Raw genomic sequence first — 23124 nt, forward strand, 5'->3', positions numbered from 1 at the left:
AATATATATTTGTAGCTATAATGTGTGTGTGTGTATAATATATATATATAAGACATGTGCTTCTTGCCTATAATATAGTAGATATTTTACCAAATTATTTAAAAATTATAATATTGACGATATATAAACTAATTTATACGATGGGCTTATATCAATTATATATATTTTTTTTATTGATTGTAAATTGGTTGTCTGGGTAATTTTAAACTGGAAATGCTTTAAATAACTTAAATTACAGTTCTGCTTTAATGACAGTGTGTTTTTATTATCAGCCTTGATGTTTGTCATCAGTCTTTCTATGGTGTCATTCTATCAGTCTGCCGCATGAGGGCGCTTCATCTCTATTCTCTTATAAATCGGCCCCCACATCGAACAATCGGATCCCGGAGACAATCTGAAGACGAGGCGTTTCCAGTCTCTGTCTGGTCTGCTGTGTCTTCCTGCCCGTCTACTGTTGCCGTTCCTCTTGTTTGGACTACGGACGAAAAACGCTAAACGGATAGTTTCCCAGCTCAATGGATCATGGAAACAGAGAAAAATCCTGAAACGAAGATCAAAAGATAACGAACGCGAGGAATATGACGACGAATGGACATTTTAATAGTCGGCAATCACGAAACGGATGTTTTCCTGTCCAGAAACTGTGTTACCACCGAGGAGACTTGCGGTCTCGGGATGTCCCATATAACTGCGCTAAACTCTGATTAGGCAAATGTATTGGGCGCGTGCTTTGGAACAAAGGGAAAACAAAGTTTGATGTGATTTGTTAATTTGGTTTGTTACAACAAGGATTCTCCGTTGTAAGATTTTACAGTTATCAGATTTGACGCTTCCCGCTGAAGGAAAAAAAGCATTGAAGGTTTAACGCAAGACCTTTAAGTTTTTATCCTATTTTATGCTTCTTTAAAATGATGAACAACTTGCTTTTGATGCTGCATTGAAAAAAATGTGTGATGCTGGACTCTCCAAAGCACAAATATTATTGCCTGACTGCACTCTGAAGCCTTGACAGCTATACGAGTAACAGAGAATAAATCAGAATATATTGTATTTGAAGAGGAGGGGAAAAAAAACAAAAAAAAAAACATGGCAGTTGAAGGCCGAATAACAATTCTTGACGTTGGACTGATCGCAATGGTGGTTCTTCTGGGTCCTGTGGCTGGTAAGTAATAGTAAACACATAGTAGCAATAGTAAATATCATAGAATTACAGTAAAATTGCAGTTCCACACCCTAGTTTCCCAAATCCCTCCATATCCTCTCAAAGTGAAGGCGTAATTAATTGTACACTGTGTGTGTGTGTGTGTGTGTGTGTCCTTCCACTTTTTGTGGTAAATTCACTGCCACCCACATCCATCAGGAACTCTTCATTTCCTGAGTGTGTTGGTGGATAAGTAACAAAGCGAGTCAGTGGAACCACACTTTTTGTACCATTGTGTGTGTATGGATGTGCATACTGTATAAATGTGTGCCTCTGTATCTGTGTGTGTAGGTGTGTGTTTGTGTCCATTTAAATATTATTTTTAATCTTTTTGTGTGTGTGTGTGTGTGTGTGTGTGTGCTCGCTCTCTGGCACCAGCCCCTGAGCTGCAGTGGAGCTACTGAGCAGCATCACACAGATAAGATAAGAGCTGACCCTGCTCATGGTTCATGAGGGGAGAATAAAGGCTAAACACTGATTAGCCGTTAAGACAAGCAAGAAACTTAATTTCTCATCTTGCGGTTTGGTTATAAGGACACATTATGGCTCGCAGATTGGCCTCCTCCACAGCTAACCCTGCAGTCTGACCATCGAACTGGAACCAGAGCCAAATATCAGCTCAGACAGATATCAGAGTACAGAACGCTAAAAGCTTGCTCATGTCCACTTCAGATCTGAGCCAGCCTCAGATTTGTTGCTACTTATGGTCCTATTAAAGTAGAACTCGTGATTGTTTAAATAATTTGTATAGCCTAGTCGTGAGTTGGATAATGTTTTTACAACCAATAGAAAAAATGTCAAAGTATTATTTTATTAACACACAATGATAACTAAATGATTATTAGACACCAAAATGAAACCATAAGCATTATGAATCAGAAACTAAAACTATTATCAAATGCAATATTAAATTTGGTAGTTGAAATAAAGCTGAAATGCAATAAAAGATAAATATTAGATCCATCCATTTATTCTCCAAACCGCTTGATCCTCTACTACAGGTTCACGGGGATGCTGGAGTCTATCCCAGCGCCTCGGGCCACCCTGGACGGATGGCCAGAACATTTCAGCGCTGTTAACATTAGATGGAAAACATACGCTTATGCCTCAACCACTACAGCTAAAATACTACTAAAGCTATAAAAAAAAATAAAAAAATGAAATCAAAATAGTAAAACCTAAAAGTAATAAAAAGCACATAACAAATTGACTCAAATTAAACTAATATTAAAATGAAAACTGAACACATAGCCTAGTGAATAATATAATAGTATACATAATGCTAAAATAACACTGTTATGAATATTAATAACCGTATGAATAACCATAATAATAATTAAACTTTTTTTGTTATGTGACTAGTTTAATAAATTATGCTAGTAATAACACATTAAAATATTTTATACCATGGTCTGGGTGAATACTCGATTCTGATTGGCTTCAGGGTGTCCGTTAAAAAGTGATAGAGGACACCTAAATAAACTGTCAGGCGTAACCAAGGAAACCAAGTTATTGTTTGTAACTTGTAACTTTAGATTTCGATTGTAAAACTAATTAAAATATAAACTAATGTTTTAAAATTGTGTTATTTGGCAAATGACCATGGTATAAGCGGGTTAATGCCCTTCGAGGTGTCCATTGTCAGGTTTTAATGGACTTCGGCGGAGGCAACCGTCCTCCGCTGCGCGTCGGCCGGTTCACACCTCGCCGTCGTCCATTAAAACCTGACAATGGACACCTCGTCGGGCATTAACCCATACATATTATATAGGCCTATGTTGATCTGTCATGGGTGTTTTCACATATAGTTTGTACTTCAAGCGGTCTTGAGCTTGTGTGTGTGTGAACACCGCAAATGACCCGAGACTCGTCTTTACGGTTTCTCAACCAGAGGGCTGGGGCCTCAAGTAAAAAGATTTAAACTAAGACAAAGCAACCATAAAAAAATATCTAAATCAAGATATTATTTTGTGATATTATTGCCATTTATAACAAATATACAGAAAAATCCAGTATGCAACAAAAACAAGAAGGAAAATTCTGATATTTCTTATTCAACTTCAACTGTTCTTTTTCCACTGATTTGAAAACCCTGGAGATAAGGAAGCCTCATTTCAAAAGTGTGGTTTCTAAACCTGGAAAAGTGTACCGTAATGTAATTTATTAAAATATGAATTCCATCTTTTATATAATGAATATAAAGTCACATGGCCTTTTGAATGTTGTTGTAGACAGTGGGGGATCTTGGAGTCAGAAAAGTTGAGAACCACTGCTCTAAAATTACCCGAAGATGAACCAAACAAGTGCTTCGCATATTTTAGAATGCACAAAATAGGACATAGGGATTCATAGTCAAAATTCATGCAACCCCAATGAAACAAAGTTAGTATGAAAACACCCTCTGATTTTCCACTTCGCATCAGTGGGTTCTAGTCCAGTTTCATTTTGAAACTTTCACAAATTTCCCACCAAACCTATGTGTGTGTTTGTCTGTGTGCGCAGTTTCCTCCCCTATCATCTTCTTTTGCGTGTGACTAATTTTATGCGCTTCCTGAAATAGTCATTGCATAGTGTGGGATTGTCTGGGTTTTTGTGTAGTTTGGTATAACCGGATAACCCCAGCAGGACGGTAAATGTCATGTTGCAATAGAGGAGGTCGTGTATTTGATTCTGTGAGTTGTGAAGCATTGAGACGATGTCCTTTCAGTTGTGTAGTTCTGATTTGTTCTGTACTCTCTGTAGTATGTTGATAAGGGTGGCTTATCTCTGAAAATGCTTTGTTTACATACCAGGGTTTAAAAGAATATTTCACTCCAAAATGAACCATTTGTCATCATTTACTCATTCCCATCTCATTCCAATTTCATATTATTTTATTTTTCTGTGAAAGAGGAGAGGCGAGGGTGGTTTCCAGTTTTGCACAGGAAAGTGGATGATCAGTCAAATCGACTGTATGTTAAGTCGACATAAAAGTGAACCTGGTTCCCAGTTTAATTCTATTCCTGGCCTTGAAAGTGGACTCAGATCTCAAAATAAAGAGATGCACATGGAACGCTTTGCTTTTTGAATGCAAACATTGGCAAAAGGGGTTTTGATTCACTATAAAGTTCATTTGGAGCATTCACATTAAAAAATGAATGCGATTTTCTTTCTTTCGTGAAACGGAAATCTTTGGAAGAATATCGTTTCGCACAGGGAAGTGGATGATCAGTCAAACAGATTATCGGCATGTCTGGATGTTAAGCAGACCCAAAAGTCAACCAAGTAGAAGAACCCAGTTACTTTTTACATTCATTCTGTTCCAGGAATTTAAAGTGGACTCAGATCTCAAAATAAAGTGAACACGGAGCACTCCATAAAGAAAAATCATAAATGTAGTCCATACCACTTGTGCGCAATATTCCAAGTTTTCTAAAGCCATACCATAACTTTGTGTGAGGAACAAATAAACTTGCTCAGTAGCTCATCTGGTACAGCATTACAATTGCTGTGAAACATGAGTCACGATAAAAGAGCCCAAAGACTTGTAGAAGCCAGCTAAAATGACATGGTTGCTTCTGCAAATGCATTTTTATCAGTCAGGTTTAGGGTAGTATAGGTGGTACATTATTTTCAAACACAATAGAGCATTAACCGTTTAGCTCCACTCACCAGACATTTCATTTCCGAACTGCCGTGTTACAACGACCTATGTAAATGTTTACATTAATTTGTTTTGCAGTAAATTTAACACGCTTTTAGTGCCACTGGTGAGACATTTCACTTTGAAAGAACTGTGAATTGTGCAAGGAGCGACATGATGTAATTTTACAGAAATACCACCACAGGCACGTTTTTACAAATAGCTTAAATAGATGAAAATAAGTATGCATGCACAGTTAAAGGGATAGTTCACCCAAAAATGTTATTTAAAAAAATTATTTTATTTATGTAATTATGTCATTACTCACCATCCAAAGCCGTAAGACTTTCGTTCATCTTCGGAACACAAATTAAGATCTTTTTGGTGAAATCGAAGAGATTTCTGTCCCTCCATTGACAGCTACGCAACTACCACTTTGATGGTTTAAAAGGTTCATAAACAGATCGTAAAACTAATCCATATGAGCGGTTTAGTCCAAAATGTTGAGTTTTTGGACCAACATTTTTAGTCCAAAAAAAGAGACACGATCGGTTTTTATATGATGAACAGGCTTTTATTCACATATAAACATTCATTAACTCACAGATCAGTTATGGTAAATAGAAGCTCAAGCATGTTCGCTTGTGATACGAGAACCAATGAGGTTCATTCTCTCGTGTTACGCAGCTCGTTTGAGCTTCCGCAACAACCAATGAGGTTCATTCTCGTGTTACACAGCTCGCTTGAGCTTCCGCAACAACCAATGAGGTTCATTCTCTCGTGTTACGCAGCTCGCTTGAGCTTCCGCAAGAACCAATGAGGTTCATTCTCTCGTGTTACGCAGCTCGCTTGAGCTTCCGCAAGAACCAATGAGGTTCATTCTCTCGTGTTACACAGCTCGCTTGAGCTTCCGCAACAACCAATGAGGTTCATTCTCTCGTGTTACGCAGCTCGCTTGAGCTTCCGCAACAACCAATGAGGTTCATTCTCTCGTGTTACACAGCTCGCTTGAGCTTCCGCAACAACCAATGAGGTTCATTCTCTCGTGTTACACAGCTCGTTTGAGCTTCCGTAAGAACTAATGAGGTTCATTCTCTCGTGTTACGCAGCTCGCTTGAGCTTCCGCAAGAACTAATGAGGTTCATTCTCTCGTGTTACGCAGCTCGCTTGAGCTTCCGCAAGAACCAATGAGGTTCATTCTCTCGTGTTACGCAGCTCGCTTGAGCTTCTGCAACAACCAATAAGGTTCATTCTCTCGTGTTACGCAGCTCGCTTGCGCTTCCGCAAGAACCAATGAGGTTCATTCTCTCGTGTTACGCAGCTCGTTTGAGCTTCCGCAAGAACCAATGAGGTTCATTCTCTCGTGTTACGCAGCTCGCTTGCGCTTCCGCAAGAACCAATGAGGTTCATTCTCTCGTGTTACGCAGCTCGCTTGCGCTTCCGCAAGAACCAATGAGGTTCATTCTCTCGTGTTACGCAGCTCGCTTGCGCTTCCGCAAGAACCAATGAGGTTCATTCTCTCGTGTTACGCAGCTCGCTTGCGCTTCCGCAAGAACCAATGAGGTTCATTCTCTCGTGTTACGCAGCTCGTTTGAGCTTCCGCAAGAGGTTTGCTCTTGTGCGTCAAGCAGGTTCAGTTGAGTTTCTGTTTATGTCCGCTGATCAATGTGTATATGTGAATAAAAGACTACACTCAATCTGTTCATCATATAAAGCAACTGAGTCTCTTTAGAAAATATGGACTAAACTGCTCATTTCATATGGATTAGTTTTGCAGTCTTTTTTTTTACTTTTTGAAGGGTTAAAGAGGTAGTTGTCTATGGAGGGATAGAAAGCTCAAAAAGATCTTCATTTGTGTTCCGAAGATGAGCGAAAGTCTTACGGGTTTGGAACGACATGAGGATGAGTAATTAATGACAGAAATGTTATTTTTGGGTGAACTAACCCTATATATCCAATACTGTCATATATTGTTTGTGCATCCATAACAAAGATTTTTTTTTTTTTTTGGAGGTTACACTTTATCTTAAGGTGTGCCTGCGTAATCACACAAACAATTTCTAAGTAATATTGATTAACATCATGTGCTTGGTGTGGTTAGGGTTTGGTTTAGAGTTAGTTGCTTGTAACTATGCATCATTTACTTTTACTATTTACTATAGTAATTACATATAACGTGACACTGTAAAATAAAGTGTTACCCTTTTGGAATTCAGCACAGGAGTTGTAAGGACTACTTTTATGGTGCCTCACACATTTGCACACAAATAGGCCTATTTCTTATTTTGTGAATATTTTAGTGTACACAAATGGTTAAGTAGAGCAGCTGGGTGAAAGTATGGCTGGATGGACAGATTGGAGGAAAGGGAAGGGAGGGTTTTTGGCTAGAAGCGTTAGATGTGAATCAGTATGTAGGTCGTGAGCACATTGCTGTGCTTTGTAGTGCTTTAGAAGTGGAGAGTCATGAATTATCCACTTCACTGAGTTGGATTTTGTTTGCTGTTGAAGAGCTTCATAAACTGGATTGCAGTGGTATCAGGTTGCCCAAGTTATAATTTAATATTATATTGGAGCTTTTTTGATGAGGAGGCAGTAAAATGCTGGCATGGAGCTAGGCTTCGGGACAGAAGTGGTTCCCATATTCAATTTGATGTGACAATGAACAATTTGAAGTTGTAATATATTTATTTTTCTCTTTCCATCTCTTACTTTTTTCTTAATGTTAAAGCAAGTTAGTTTTTTTCATCTTGGATACATACACACACACACACACATTGGGTTTTCATGTTTAATGTATACTTTCCATAGGCACCATGTGTACTGTCGTACTGTACAAACTGCATATTCTATCCCCTGACCCTAAACATACTCATCACAGGAATCTCTCTGCATTTTTACAATTATAAAAAACATCATTCTGTATGATAAGCTCTTTTCCTCATCGGGACCAAAAAATTTCCCCACAAGGTCAAATATAATTGGTATAACTATCTTTGTTGGGACATTTGGTCCCCACAAGTACACAACATAGGATTTACCAGGACCACACACACGCAGGCACGCATGCACACACACACACTCTTCCTCCCTAATGTGCTTGTCACTTGAATACAGAGAGGGATGAATAGACCACATTATTATCCTGATATGTCATCCTGTGTCAGAGTCTCCCATTGGCTGACTGCTCATTAGGTTGATGTGTCAGCTAGTGTCAGAAACCACCATTGGCTGATTCTGTGCTGGAAATTGAATTTAGCTTTCAGACTCGTAGAGTAATGTGGCTGAATGGCTGTATTTTCTACTTTTTCATCCTGGCCAGTGTTGTCCTACAAACAATGTTCATATTGAAGGATATGAAAACAAATATAGTGAATGTAACTATGTTATATATTATGTGCTAAAAATGGGTTACAAATCACATTACATTCTAACATTGTAACAACACCATTACAATCTAAATACAAAAATAATGCTTTTTATTATTATTATTCTAAGAATCCAGAGTCTTAGATCTGATGGACAGGTTTCGCATAAAAAGGAGCTCAAATTCAAATGAAACGTGTGAAAATATATATAAAATTAGTCAAAATTCAGTCAAAAACCTTTAAAGATTTTCCAGCATTGTTGTATTTTATGTATTACCATTGATTTAGAAAAATAGAGATCTCACTTACATAATGCGAATAAGTTGTATTTCTCTCTACATCATTTTGATATGTATTTCACAGTTCATGATTTCAATGCATTTCAATTGCCAAAAATGAAAACATTAATGTTAAAAATGTAAAAAACAAACAAACATAGATATGGCCTTTTGTCTTTCAAAACAGTATAATTAGGCTACATGTTATGTTAACTGCCCGTGTGTGTGTGTTTGTATGTAGTGTGTCGACATATATTAATAAAAAGTGAAAAATATATCTTTGTATATGCCTGAATTAAATAAATTGAGACTTGGATATATTGAGAGTGGTTTCAAACAGAGATCACGATTCTCCCATGATTCTAAATCTAAACAAAATAAATAACATGTAATTTACTAGAGGTTCTGACAAAACGTTAATCGCTGCAGTCTATTTAAAATATTTAATGAATCTAAATGTTTTTTTGTTTTTTTTTTAATCGGTTTGAATGGACGATTCAATGACTCATAAATACTTCACTTGTTTCCTTATTGGATGAATCAGCGTTTCTGAAACACAGATTCTGAATGTTCTGGTGTGATTTTGGTTCTTGATGGAACCGTTGCCAATTAGGAAAAAGATCACGTGGGTGTTTGAAAAGAGATCGCGATTTTTTTTAACGATTAATCGTGCAGTTTTGGCTGAGTATGTACATGCACCTGTTGGCATAAATCAGATGAGCTGTGACTTGTTTGTCTTTGCATGCACTCTCAGGGTTAGCGTGCGTGTTTGATAGAATAGAGCCCTCTGGGTAACTGCTCAGTTGTGTTGCTATCAGAGAACGTTCACATCCTCCTCCACAAGCAGACCATGAGCAGAGGAGAGAGTGGGAGGAGAGAGAGGCATGCCTCTGTGGACATCATAGCTGAGGATGACCTTGGACTTTATCTCCAAAAGATGAGCTCCTTTCCGAGATGAGCGTTATCTGCATTCCTCACTGATAGCTTCTTCAATCTGCAACCCTTAAAAAACAATTATTATGCATTCTGAAAAACATCACCTGCACAACCTAGTGTCTGCAAGATGCTTTGGGAAGTTTCGTTCTCACAAAGCCTGTCTGGCTGAGATATTGCATTCTCAAAACAACTGATGGTTGACATAGAAGAACCCCAGTCACATGCCTACCATGTTTTTTCTTCTCTGCCATTGGCTAGATAGTACAGAACACTTGTTAACATGACATTCTGCCCCCTTCAGACCCAGGCTGACAGAATCATCATGTAAGAAGCCAGGTCTTCATATATATCGTAGAAATGGTAATGACAAAAAAAAAAAAAAAAAAAAAAAAACGCATGATGGAAGCAGACAGGAACCGTATTGGTTTTTAGTAATCTTTTGTATGAAAAAGGAAACTATTTTATTTGTCATATATATTCTTGAGATTCTATTATGTAGTAGGAAACAGGAAACGTTTACATGTCAAATAATCCATTTTATTTAGAACGAGATTTTTGTTATTGTTTTATTTATGCACAATAAACTAAAATATCATTAAGTAATAAAACATAGTATGTATCCTGAATGTTTTTATTCTATTATTATTACCTATTATATTGTGCCATTTTTCAGTAGAATATTAAAGATCTGATAACAAAATATCGGTCAATATCTCTGCTGTAGTACTTTAATAAATGCTTCAAAAGAGATTTTATACTACATGTTTAGTACTTTTCAGTGCAAAGGACTGCAGGTGTGTATATATGTATGTATGTATATATATATATATATACATAATATATCATAAAAGTAATGATAGCTAATCAAGTTGCTAGGAGTGGTTGCTAGGGGTGTTGTGTAGTGATGCATAGAACCGTTGGGTAAAGCGGTCATAGCCGTGTTTTATCGTGAATAAAACACAGCTATTGACCAATCAGAATCAAGGACTGGAACTAACCGTTTTATAAACAATTATATATATAGTTTGTCATTCTTTGAATATACTAACATTGTATCTAACATTGTATTTTCTAATCCCTTTATGTAATAATGCTCTCTCTGTCTGTGTGTTTTTAACTGTTCTTTTAGCTGCACAGAGCGAGCAGAGGGAGTGCGCGTATGCAGAACAGCCACAGGCTCTGGCCGAGCGGATTGAGAACGCCACCGTTCGCTGTAATCACGGAGGTCACTGCTTTGGACTCTGGTGGAAAAAAAATAATGAAATCCAACTAGTGAAGCAAGGTATATTAACACACACACACACACACACACACACACACACACACACACACACACACACACACACACACACACACACACACACACACACACACAAAGAACTTTACAGTCAGTCTCACCTTTATTTACTACAGGTTGCTGGACAAATGTCGGTGACCGCCAGGAGTGCCATGACCGCTGTGTGGTGACCAACCCTCCGCCAATGGCCCAGAATGGAACGTCTCGATTCTGCTGCTGTAGCAAAGACATGTGCAACCTAAACTTCACAGAGGACTTTCCACCTCCTTCCCCGACCACCCCACAGCCTCTACGTGAGTGTGTGTGGCTCATAGACTGTTCAGAATATGGAAACAAATAAATACGAGTGAGAGATGTACAGTAGATACAAATTAAAGAACATTTTATGAATTAAAGAAGTATTGCCATTTTGTTCATATCTAATTAACTTTCTGTCTGTATTGAGTAACATATTCTCTTTGAATCCTTCAAGACTCGCACCGACTCTACAGAGAGGAAGCCATCATTGTCGCTTTAGCAACTGTGTCCATGGTTGCCGTCCTCGTCATTTTTCTTTTTTTTGGCTACCGGATGCTAAGAGGTGCGTTACCGTAGTGATGTTATGATGCATTAAAATGTATGATTCGATCCTGACGATGAAACTACCTATGCGCGTGTGGATTTATATGCCTGTGTGTATTACAGGATGTGGTAAACACTCTTTGCATACCTCGGATATTCTGGAGACAGCGCTTTCCCCTCCTTCTCTGGATTTGGACAACCTTGTTCTGCTGGAGGTAGAAGACACCAGTCACAGCTTGTCCCCCTGTTTAAGCAAACAAAATAGTCTATAAACCTCAAGGGCAGTGTTCTTCAACCCTGCTCCTGAAGGACCCCCAGCACATTTTCTTTGTCTCCCTAATCAAACACACCTGATTCAACTCATCAGATCATTATCACATGGGTTAATGAGCTGATGAGGTAAATCAGGTGTGTTTGATAAGGGAGACAAAGAAAATGTGCAGTGTTGGGGGTCCTTCATGAGCAGGGTTGAAAAAAAAATGCTCTAGGGAAAATGCAATTTTTTTTAATGAATTAAAAAAAATATTGTATTCAAAATTGTTGAGGCAACATAAAATATGTAACAATAAATGGGGAAATCATGTAAATATAATGGGCCATTTGGATTTGACGTCAGGGATCAGTGGCATTGGTGTTTTTGTACTGTAGTACTCTAAAAAAATTATATTTGCTAAAAAAAAAAGGATATTATTTGCTTTTACCCAGGAGACTATAGGCGTGTTGTATTTTACAAATTATTTAGGCAGATAATATATATTGATCAAAAGTGACAGTAAATACACGTATCACAAAATATTTCTATTTCAAATAAATGCTGTTCTCTTTTGAACTTTCTATTTATCAAAGAATCCTGAAAAAATAATTGTGTATCAGCAAAGCACTTTTTAAAATAACAAAGGCAGTCAAATGTCAAAAGTTTTTTTAAGGAAGTTAGTTACTCAAAATATATCACAAACAATGCCTTTTTTCCACAAATATTAAAATCAGGATTAGGCATAAAATAAATATTATCTGAGAATAGTTCTAACCCTGCTCAGTGGAAGATAGGAATCATGTCTTTGTGGCAGTTTTTTGTTGATTAAGGGATGGTACAAGACGACTTCACCTTACGAATGGCTGTCGAAAGCAAAAAAAAAAATATATATATATATATATATATAAATAATTATCGTTTTACTTTTCTCACTTATTTTCAATCTCTTTCTGTTCTTCACAGCTGATTGGCCGGGGCCGCTACGGAACCGTGTATCGCGGTTCACTGGACGACCGATCTGTGGCTGTGAAAGTTTTCATCTCCTCTAACCGCCAGCAGTTTACAAACGAGCGTTTGATTTACCGCAATCTCCTGGATCACGAGAACGTAGCACACTTCTTAGAGAGCAAGGAACGTGTCGGCACAGAAGGCAGGACAGAGTTTCTCCTCTTGCTGGAGTTTTACCCTCATGTGAGTATCGCAAGAACACTGAGGAACCCAAACCAAGTACCAAAAGCAAAAACTCCAGTCTAATTCCAGATTTCGTGTTCTTTTCCTGTCAACCATTTAGCCTGTTCTTATTTTCCCTCTCACATTCCTTCTTCTCTACATCACAGCTCCAAAAGTGCAAGCACACGCATTTATGTTGTGGTTATATTTAGAGACCTGAGGGATCTGATGTCATGTTTGATCTTGTGGTAAAAGCATCCCACGAGTGTGATATGATATCTTCGGATATCACTAAAACTTTCTCACTCCCTCTTCCTCATGTTTTTCCCCTGCATCCTTTTTCTCGCTCTCTCTCTCTTTTTTGCAATTATGGAACAAAAAAAGGTTACAGTTCAGCAGAATATCCTCATTTAACCTCTCTCGTTGCTTATTCACACCCACAAAACACTTACTCGATATTATGGAGGAAGAGAGAGATTATTGACTGAGCTGCGAAGTATTCAATTATTCATAACCGTGGGCTTTCAGCCTCAAGCCAGGTTGCCATAGCGACAGGAGGCATCCCTGAGGTAGTCCTGAGGTACGGCAGGAGTGCATTTATTGTGCTGCTCCTGTAACTTTGAGATACACCGGCTCTGTTCATCCTTGCTCCGCGCTTTAATCCTGTCCTCCCTCGCTTCTCCCTCCTCTTCCCCACCCCCCCATGTTTTCCCTGTGTGTTCCTCCCTGTACATTGCAGATGATTTCCTCTGAATAGAGTACTCCCTCTGTCTTTCCCAGGGCTCACTGTGCACGTATCTGAGCGGGCGGACTGTGGACTGGCTGGGCTGCTGTCGTTTGGCTCTGTCGGTCACCAGAGGGTTGGCGTACCTGCACACAGAGTTACAGAAAGGGGGTGAGACACAGAATAAAAAATGAAACATTTTTGTCATCATTCACTCATTCTCAAGTCGTTTTTCCAACCCGTATGATTTTCTTTCCTCTGTGGAATAAAAAAGCTAAATGTTAGTGTATGCACTGGCCAGTTTTCATGAAATGATAATATAAACCACTGTTCAAAAGTGGTGGCAGTTAGATTTTTTTTAAAGAAAGAAATTAATACTTCAGCAAGGCACATTCATTTGATCAAACGTGACATAATGTTACAAAATAAATGCTGTCCTTTTTTTCTATTCATAAAAGAAATCCTGAAAAAAATCATCATGGTTTCCACAAAAATATTAAGCAGTATATAGGTCTTAGCACTTAATGAATTGCGGGAACGAGGGGAGTGCTTTGATTTTAATATATCTTAAAATAGAATACAGTTATTTCAAAATTGTAATAATATCTCACAATATTAAATATTTTACTGTATTAAATAAATGCAGCCTGTGTGAGCATAAGATACATTTTTCAAAACATAAAAAAATCATACTGGCCCTACAGTTTTGAGCAATAGTGTTTGTGAACGGGGGACTCAGGCTGTCAAAATGGCAAAAAAAGGTATTAGCTACTTAAAATACACTTTCGATTTTAATTTTGAGTGTGAAATGGAGTCACAGTATGGATGTGATAGTGGGTGTGTGTGCACTTTATTTATAGACTATGAGAAAGCAGGAAGGCAGGGATGGGGCGTAATTCTCAATGCTTTTTTTAGTTTTCTTTGTCTTTGTTTCGATGTGAAAGGCTCTAAAAGTGTTCCGATTTTATTTAGTGTCAGAAAAATGGCATGTTAATGAAAGGCGACAGAAAGGGAGACTAAAGAAAGAGAGAAAGTGATGCTATGTCTTCATCTTCATCCCAGTGGACCCAGTTATTCTAATATATACTGACATCCTTTTCAACTCACAAAAACGAACCACCCTTCCTCATACAAATGCACACTCATTTTTCCTTTCATATACAGCATTATTATGTAACAAAGTAGCTCGGCTCTAAAAATCTGTTTGGATGGGCCATGGTCTAACCAATAAGTGTGCAAAACAATTTTACCAGTGACAGTGTAAAGGTTTCATTATCATTATATTAGTGTATATTTCATTATCAATTGGCAGACAAACTGATTATGGTTATTATTTTTATCAATAAATGTAACTATTTACTGATAAAAATACTTTTAAAATTAGTTAATTAATTTTTTATAAAAATGTAATATAATTTATTTAATTATTTTCAGTTATTACATTATTATATATATTATTATATTATATTACTGAATTATTATAATTCAGTGCCTTTTATCATATTGCTTTTATAAAAGTGAGCAAACGAACATAAGCCACTCGAGGCTGGGCATTACATTAAGGTGTTTTAAGCACTAACTAGACAACTTGCAATAGTAAAATTCCTGTTACATACCGTTATTTCTGGAGACACAAGTGGGTTCTAGTGCTCTCTAGTGGCAATTCTGATATTGTGATCCACTCTCATGCAATTTTCTCTCCTTCTCTCCTCTCTCATCCCACTCCATCCCCTTTCACCACTCTCTCCCCTCCCTCTCTTTTTCCCATCGTTAGACTTGTATAAACCGGCCGTGTCTCACCGGGATCTGAACAGTAGGAATGTACTGGTGAAGACAGATGGCTCATGTGTTATCAGTGATTTTGGACTTTCCATGGTTCTGACGGGAAAGAGACCACCTGGGCATGGAGAAGAGGACAACAGTGCCATCAGTGAGGTTAGCAAACAGCAATTCAAACTGGTCCAGTCTAATCCAACCCAGCATAGTCTAAACCTGACCAGTGATTTGGACAATAATACCTCAGACTAATCATAAGTTATACCCGTTTCTGACTGAATAGGTTGGTACAGTGCGGTACATGGCCCCAGAAGTGCTAGAAGGGGCAGTGAATCTGAGAGATTGTGAGTCGGCACTGAAACAAGTGGATGTTTATGCGCTGGGTCTGCTTTACTGGGAGACCTTTATGTGTTGTGCTGACCTCTTCCCAGGTACCACTCGCATGTACACGTGTGCAGATCTCTCCATGTCACAGCTGCTGTTTGTACTCAATAAAAATCTTCTCTACCACCAGGTGAGACAGTGCCAGCATTTCAGATGGCTTTTCAGGCAGAGGTGGGCAATCACCCTACCATAGAGGACATGCAGGCACTCGTGTCGAGAGAAAAAGAAAGACCCAAATTCCCAGAGGCCTGGAAAGAGAATAGTCTGGTGAGAAATTAGGATGTGAACACACATGCACAGCTTATTAAAAAACAGGGAACTAAAATAGATTTGTTGATGCTGATGTATGTGTGTGTGTTTATGTGCAGACGGTGCACTCTCTGAAAGAGACAATGGAAGACTGCTGGGATCAGGATGCTGAAGCTCGACTTACAGCTCAGTGTGCAGAGGAGAGACTCACTGAACTTCTCCTTATCTGGGATCGAGAAAAATCAGTCAGTCCTCCTCTCAACCCCAGCACTGCACTGTATAACCACAGGTAATCAATAACCAATAATTACAGTAAAACCACAGGCAATGACTGAGTAACGTCTAGGTTACGTATGTAAGGAGGGAACGGAGACGTTACGCCAGAACGGTAACTGGCGAATTTGGATCTCGCCAGGGATCCCAATCATCTTCGAGTGACTCTAAACGAGCCAGTGGACATTGGCGGGCAAGATTTGCATCGGTCGCTCCGCCCTGCAGCATTCGGCGAACAGGTTCCACTTCAAAGCGTAGACGTGCCTCGTAGAGTGCGCCCTCGCTGAAGTGATGGTGTCTACCACCGCCTGAATACAGAATACATGCCCAAAAATGTCATTTGTAACGTATTCTAAATACTTGGATTACTTCCACAGTTTTTGCGAATTTACAGTCTCCTGACGTAAATGCAGTGTGTTTGGACATAATACGAGACAGAGTTCTTTATTAAATTCATAAAAGACAAAATAATTACAGGAATAATGGATTCTAATCCTCAAATAAATACCACAATCAAGACCTCAAAGCAGATATGAGGGAGAAACACCTCATATGTGCCGCTCACAAGTATAACAAGGGTCGTTCCTTACCATTAATGCTTTGAAAACACGCATACATCTCCTTCGATTAATAATAATGTCTAGTGCAGTGGCTGGGATACAGTAGGCTATAAACCTACCAACGTCGGTTGCTATGGTTTTTGGAATGATTTTACTTATCGCGAGAGGAAAAAATAAAGTTTTAGTCTCATAACATCGGTTAATGGAAACACCGTCATTTCGAAATAGTTTTTTGTCGACATTTAGAAAAAAAATTTAATTTGAAATTACAAATCTGTAATGGACACACAGTTCGTCGATCTGAGCGTCGTCGTGATTTCGGTTTCATATCATAACGTTATTGCATATCGTTACAGCCCTGGTAGCTACCACTATAAAATAGCAAGGTGACCAGTAAAACTACAGCAGACGACTAAAACTGGCTAATTTAAAGAAAAAAATGACTTACTTTAAGATACTTCTTCAGGTTGGAGGTGGAGTCTTTGGACGCTGAAAGGAGGTTGGTTGCTGGTAAGCAGAGGTTGCATTGCACAGTTATATTTAGTTCTCCCTCTTTCTTTAGTGTGAAATGCTGTTTAAATTATAAAGATATAAACTTAATTTTTGCCCTGGCTCTGTTTCGGCTCCACCTCTAGCTCTAGCCGCTGGTGCTCTTCCGACTCCATGTGACTGATCACGCAAACCGCAAATTTTTTCGTTTTCATATTGGGGCTTCTGGGAAATGCATGAAGTTGCCTTAATTTATTTTTAGATATTGAATAAACGTTATTTAGAGATTGTGAAACAGAGAAGTATCATCATGTAATCCATTGATTTCAACAATGTAACTGTATTCTAAATACCAACTATTTAAATTGTAACTGTAACGGAATACAGTTACTCATAATTTGTATTCTGAATACGTAACGCCGTTCCGTTACTCCCCAACACTGTCAATAACCAATAATCATTGATTACTCACTGTATTGCTCAGGTCATTAATAACCAATAATCACTGGCCACAATCTGTATAGCCTCAGGTAATCAATAACCAATAATCACTGGATGACTCGCTGTATAACCGGAAATAACTGAAACCCAAGAATCACTAACCACTCACTGTACAACTGCAGGCAGTCAATAATCACTGATTGAACAACCTTGTTATTGCACTGTACAACCACAAGAAATCAATAACCAGTAATCACTGCATAACTAAAGAAACTCAGTATATAATAATTTCTTAATTTCAGTAGTTTAATTCAACCACAGGTAATTAAAAATCAGTAACAAATAATACAGTTATGTCTAACACTGCACAAACTCGGTTAATCAAATATGTAAAACTCTAAATAATTAATAATCAATTAACACAAACTGTCATAAATCATGGTCATTTGTTAGCATTTAAAATGTTGTGCATAAGTCTATGTTACACAACGTCTTTATCTCATGTGATTCAACCAACATTACTTACATTGTCTAGGAATATCTCTACTGGAAGGCAGACACCTAAGGTGGGTTCTTTCCTTGAACACTCATCCACAAACACTGAAAACCACGAGGGTGCTGATAAACCCCTCCACAATGACACCTCAGTGGGGGGGTCTAACCCTGCAGAGAAGAACAGGAACTGCATCAACTATGAGTGGCAGCAGGCCCAATCACGTCAGTCTGGCACAGAAAGCTCCTCCCCCATTCCTGTTTTAGAGTCATGCAATGGCACTCAGCCTCCACCAGTGGGCAACAGTGGTCCCCTCTGTGCTCAGCTGACCCGGGAAGACCTGGAGACACTAAAACTGGACCCAAATGAAGTCCAAAGGAACTTGAGAGAGAGCTCAGATGAGAGCCTAATGGAACATTCGCAGAAAGAGTTCTGCTCTCCGGAAACAATGACCTCGCACAGCCCGTTCTACCCGCTCACGAAGATGACGTCTGAGGTTTCGGGGTCACAGGGTTCCAGTCGGGCTGTTGACACCCCTATAACCATCTTACCTAAGCAGCAGAATGTCCCTAAGAGACCGAGTAGCCTAAGTCTCCATGCCAAGCCTTCTGGGAAAACACCCACCTCGTCATCTTCATCACTACGGATGAAGTTTGGAAAACTCGGAAAGTCGAATCTGAAAAAAGTTGAGATGGGTGTGGCTAAAGCCAGTGTGGTGAGCACAGCACATGAAGTCAGGCCAATTACCGTTGCCAACAACGATGCTGTGACAGCAGTGAATAAATATGCGACCGGAGCAGCACCTGAGCCAGCAGGATGCCCAGCCAACGCCGCCGATGTCCGTTGGAAGGGTGCCATGAGTTCAGAGGACTTGACCTTCGGCCTCTTGAACACTAGCCCTGATGAGCAGGAGCCTCTTCTGAGAAGAGATGTGCACCCTGACAATGCAAACAACAATAACAGCAATAACAACAACGGCGAAGGAGAGGGTGATGGAGACACTGAGGATGGAGAAGGAGGAGAGAACAGTGAGAGTGTTGGTCCAACAGGGGACGCTCCATTGGCGTCTACCGTGGAGCCTGTTGCATTGCCTGCCCCTTGTCCTGCCCCAACTGTGGTTCCTCCACAGGCCCAAACCCAAGCTCAGACACACGGAGAGGCCCTGCTCAGACAGAACCGTGTGCGCAGACCCGAGAGACCCAACTCACTGGATCTGTCCATCACCACACTGCCATTACTGGGTGAGTATTAGTGCTGCAAACTCAATGACTTTTAATGAGACTTGCCTTTTTGTTTTTTGCAGCCAATTCGTTTTTTTAAGGGATATGGGGGTTCAAAATTTGATAAAATAATATTTTTTAGACTTGCTGATGTTGATGGTTTAAATTAATTTATCACTGTATACAAGGCACAGAATCCATTGGAGGATTCTCACTACAGAGCCAATGGGTGAAGCTTGACATCCAACTACCCCTCTCTGAACATAATGGGTGGAGCTCGAAGGTCCAGCCACACCCTAACCTGATCCCTAAACCTAAAATTAGGTGAATCTCCACCCATTACGTTCCGAGAGGGGGAGCTGGACGTCATTTGGCTCTGCACTGAGCATCACTTTGAATCTATGGAACTGTGGAATAGCTGCATGTGTTAATACGTATATATATAATTGGGCCTGTAAGACGGAGCTTGTTTTTCCTGTGATCATTTCTACAAAGTCTTCCAAACCTTTATTTTGTCTGTTGCAGAGCTCTTACCAAATCTGTCAATCGTCTTGTAACAGTGCATAAAGTAAAATAGTCAAGTCACCTTTATCTATATAGAGCCTTTTACAATACAGCTTGTTTCAAAGCAGCTTTACAGAGATAACAGGAAAATAATGCAACAGTTTGTTTCTAGAAGAAAGTAGCGTCACAGTCTAGCTTAAGTAAGTTCAGTGATGGTTCATTTTGTTGTAAAAAAAAGTTATTAATTTAGTTAATTTATATATATATATATATATACTAGCTGCTCTGGAGAAAACCTTGATGTCATCGTCCAGCTCAGTTCAGTTCTCATTTAATGGTGTCAATGCAGGCAGATCAAAAATATTGTTGAATATTAAATTAAAGTCCCCAACTAAGCAAGCCAAAAGCCAAAGGCGACAGTGGCAAGGAACCAAAACTCCATCAGGTGACAGAATGGAGAAAAAAATACAGTTAAATTACAATAATTTAATGATTGCAACTATATGCTAATAAAATCTTAAATTACGTTTAATAATAATGTTTAAAATTATTGTTCATTTATGTGGGGTTGGGTGGGCTGGCTGGCTGGCTTCCTGTTGATTGGGCTATTTTCACGTAAACACTTAAATCCAACTATTTTCTCATTCGGATTCAAAAATACCTTGCGCACATGCGCAGTGGCGTGATGTGCATGTTTACATACATTTTACTTGTTGCAAATGTGCAAATGTTTAGTTCACTAGCCAAAGTTAATAAGTTGCTGTTACTATTTAAAATTGCATGTTATCATGCCCATCTACACAATTGACCCCTAAACAATGTTGTAATTTCTTGGTTCGCCCACAGGAGGCAAGTCTGCCGGCGACATGACAGAGGGATCAGGAGATAAAATCAAGAAGCGGGTGAAGACACCTTACGCTCTGAAGAAGTGGCGTCCTGCCAGCTGGGTTATCACCACGGATACAATGGATGCTGAAGTCAACAACAACAAATGTCATGGAGGGCCCGGGCAGAACCAGAATCAGGCTGGTACCAGCAGACCTAAATCAGCCTCGGCCGTGTATCTAGGTAGTCGAGGAGGATCTCGCTTCTCAGATCCCAATGACTGTGACTTTTGAACTTTGACCTCACTTTGATCTTGAAAAACAGGCTAAAATCGTATAAACATTCAACTCTACAGCTCTAAACAGTCTGAATGCTGTGGAGACAGATGTGGACTGGACCATATACATGTCTTAAATTTAAACCCAATTGTAAGCACAGTAAGAGTCTTAGTGGCTTTACATTGAAAAGAGCTATGCAGCCATCTTTTAGTTTAATGTCTGTATGTTTTTGGGTTAATTAAGTCCCTTTTTAGTTGCACTTTCTCGCTACAAGTTATAAATCATAATTATGTTGATCATTTAAAATGGTCCCTAATATTAAACCAGTGTAAATGTGTACTTAATCGTCACACTCCCAAGGTCAAGAAAAACCTGGAAATATCAGGGAATTTTCAAAATTCATATTACTAGACCTGGAAAAAAAGGAAACAAAATCTTAGAGTAATAGAAATGTATATAATCAATATTAAGTATGCTCATCTCTCTCTTTGTGAGTGTAACCTCTATAAAACTATTACAAATATAAAAAGAGTGATACATTAATTTAGTCAGAATCTGTGGGAACCCTTTTTTAAGATTATAGGGCTACTCATTAACATTCATTTTAAGAATTTTGCATGAAAGGTGACAAAGCTTTCATTTTTGCCCATGCAGACCTGACAAATATGTTTACATTCTCTACTAGTTTCCCATGCCTGGTTTCCTGCAGCTTTGAGATTTATCAGATGACATTACTGATGTTCCCGTGTGACTGTGGTCATGGCATCTGATACTTGTAAGCGCTGTTGTGCGTGCAAAACCCATTCCATGAATGACAGCAGGCTTCTTCCCCTTCTGAGGCCTACACACTATAAAAAAAGCAATTCAACACATTTCACTCTGGTGGCACTATGTATCTCTCAGCATCACACACTCAAGACTGCAACAAGACAATGTTTAGACTGTACAGAGACCATGGCAACATCTGATATGACACCTCTCGCTTTCTGGACAAGCTTTACTCAGAGACGAAAGACAAAGCTGCACTGGGTCTGGTAAACGGACTGTTCCGGATCCTGTTAAAATGTCTAATGATGCTTTGGACCTTTTTCTATGTGTGAGTGAGTGAGTGAGTGTGCATGAGCGCACAAGAGAAGTTCTCTGGGTGTTTGTTCCTGTGTCTTTGTGTCTCGTCTCTGATCGTGTGAAAGGTTTTTGTGTCGCATGTTTGTATCTATTCTTGTGGGGATGTGCGTCTTCATATGCACTTACCTGTTCATTTGATAAACAAGGAGACAAGTTTAAAAAAAACCTTGTCTTTTTTTCAAAGCACAGCACACAAGAGCAGCATTTTATGCTATGCACAAAGACATGAAGCAAGCAGCTCTGGTCTGAAATCAAACATTCTTGTGTTACCAAAATGCACTGGCATGTCAGTGATAATTGACTGGACGCTGTCATTATAATCGTATAAACAGAGTCCCATATTATACCCACCTTAACTGACTGTTGCATGTCTTAAATGCATCTTAAAGAGCACAAGATACCTTCAGCTGCGACCCTGGTGTGTTTATGCACATGTGCATGTATGCGTGGATGAGTGTTTGTATGATGTTATTCACCTGTTAACACAATCGTTGTAATCGTAGTGTCGTGAGCAATCATTTTATTACCCCCTTGCTGAAACATTTTGAAAATTGTGATTTGTATAAGAAGGTGCAGACTGTAAAAGTGTATTGTTATCTGCAGATTTAAATTAAATTATGCTTTGCATTTGGATGGTCTCAGTTTATTTACAGTGTCATGAAAATACATGATGTAACTGCTATCAATTGATGTGAACATTTGGAGTTGCAATATGAGACGATCACCACTAGTCGACGCACTAAAACATGTTATTCTAACCTTGACCCTTAAGAAATCATGCATTTGTATTAAAGCATGTATTAATTTGCTACAGTTACGCTAAAGTAGAATATTAATAGAAACAATAGATTATATGGATTTATATATTTGCAATACACCTTTTAGGAAGCCTATAAGGTATTCATAAATGTCTGATATGATAATAGTGCTTTTCATAAACATTTGCAACTTCCCTTTTGGACACACCTAGCCTATATAATGACAATTAAGACTATAATGCAAGTTCGGCTTTGATAATGTTTGTTTATTTAAAAAAATAAACAGCTAATAACGTGTTATAAACAATTAACGGTTTATTAAAATGCATTAAAAATACATTT

At 38.7% G+C, this 23124-nt stretch overlaps 1 protein-coding gene across 1 annotated transcript; it reads left to right on the forward strand.

The window, feature by feature from the left end:
* Window positions 1–374: 374 nt before the first annotated feature.
* Window positions 375–22655, forward strand: bmpr2a (bone morphogenetic protein receptor, type II a (serine/threonine kinase)). Its single transcript, XM_079628714.1, has 13 exons — window positions 375–1162; window positions 10532–10684; window positions 10816–10992; window positions 11172–11279; window positions 11384–11475; window positions 12477–12704; window positions 13464–13578; window positions 15182–15342; window positions 15467–15614; window positions 15698–15834; window positions 15936–16105; window positions 18115–19313; window positions 20643–22655. The coding sequence occupies exons 1-13, from the start codon at window positions 1087–1089 to the stop codon at window positions 20912–20914; spliced, it is 3036 nt and encodes a 1011-aa protein (XP_079484840.1). The 5' UTR covers window positions 375–1086; the 3' UTR covers window positions 20915–22655.
* Window positions 22656–23124: the final 469 nt, after the last annotated feature.

Source organism: Phoxinus phoxinus, assembly GCF_949152265.1.
Source record: "Phoxinus phoxinus genome assembly, chromosome: 11".
Classification (NCBI taxonomy): Eukaryota; Metazoa; Chordata; class Actinopteri; order Cypriniformes; family Leuciscidae; genus Phoxinus; species Phoxinus phoxinus.

What these genes read in the sequence shown, in the direction of transcription:
- bmpr2a (XM_079628714.1), top strand. Translation starts at nt 1,087, where the DNA reads ATGGCAGTTGAAGGCCGAATAACAATTCTTGACGTTGGACTGATCGCA. An exon ending in TGGCTACCGGATGCTAAGAG is followed by an intron (nt 11,280 to 11,383) that starts GTGCGTTACCGT and finishes TGTGTATTACAG; the next exon opens with GATGTGGTAAACACTCTTTG. An exon ending in CACCACACTGCCATTACTGG is followed by an intron (nt 19,314 to 20,642) that starts GTGAGTATTAGT and finishes GTTCGCCCACAG; the next exon opens with GAGGCAAGTCTGCCGGCGAC.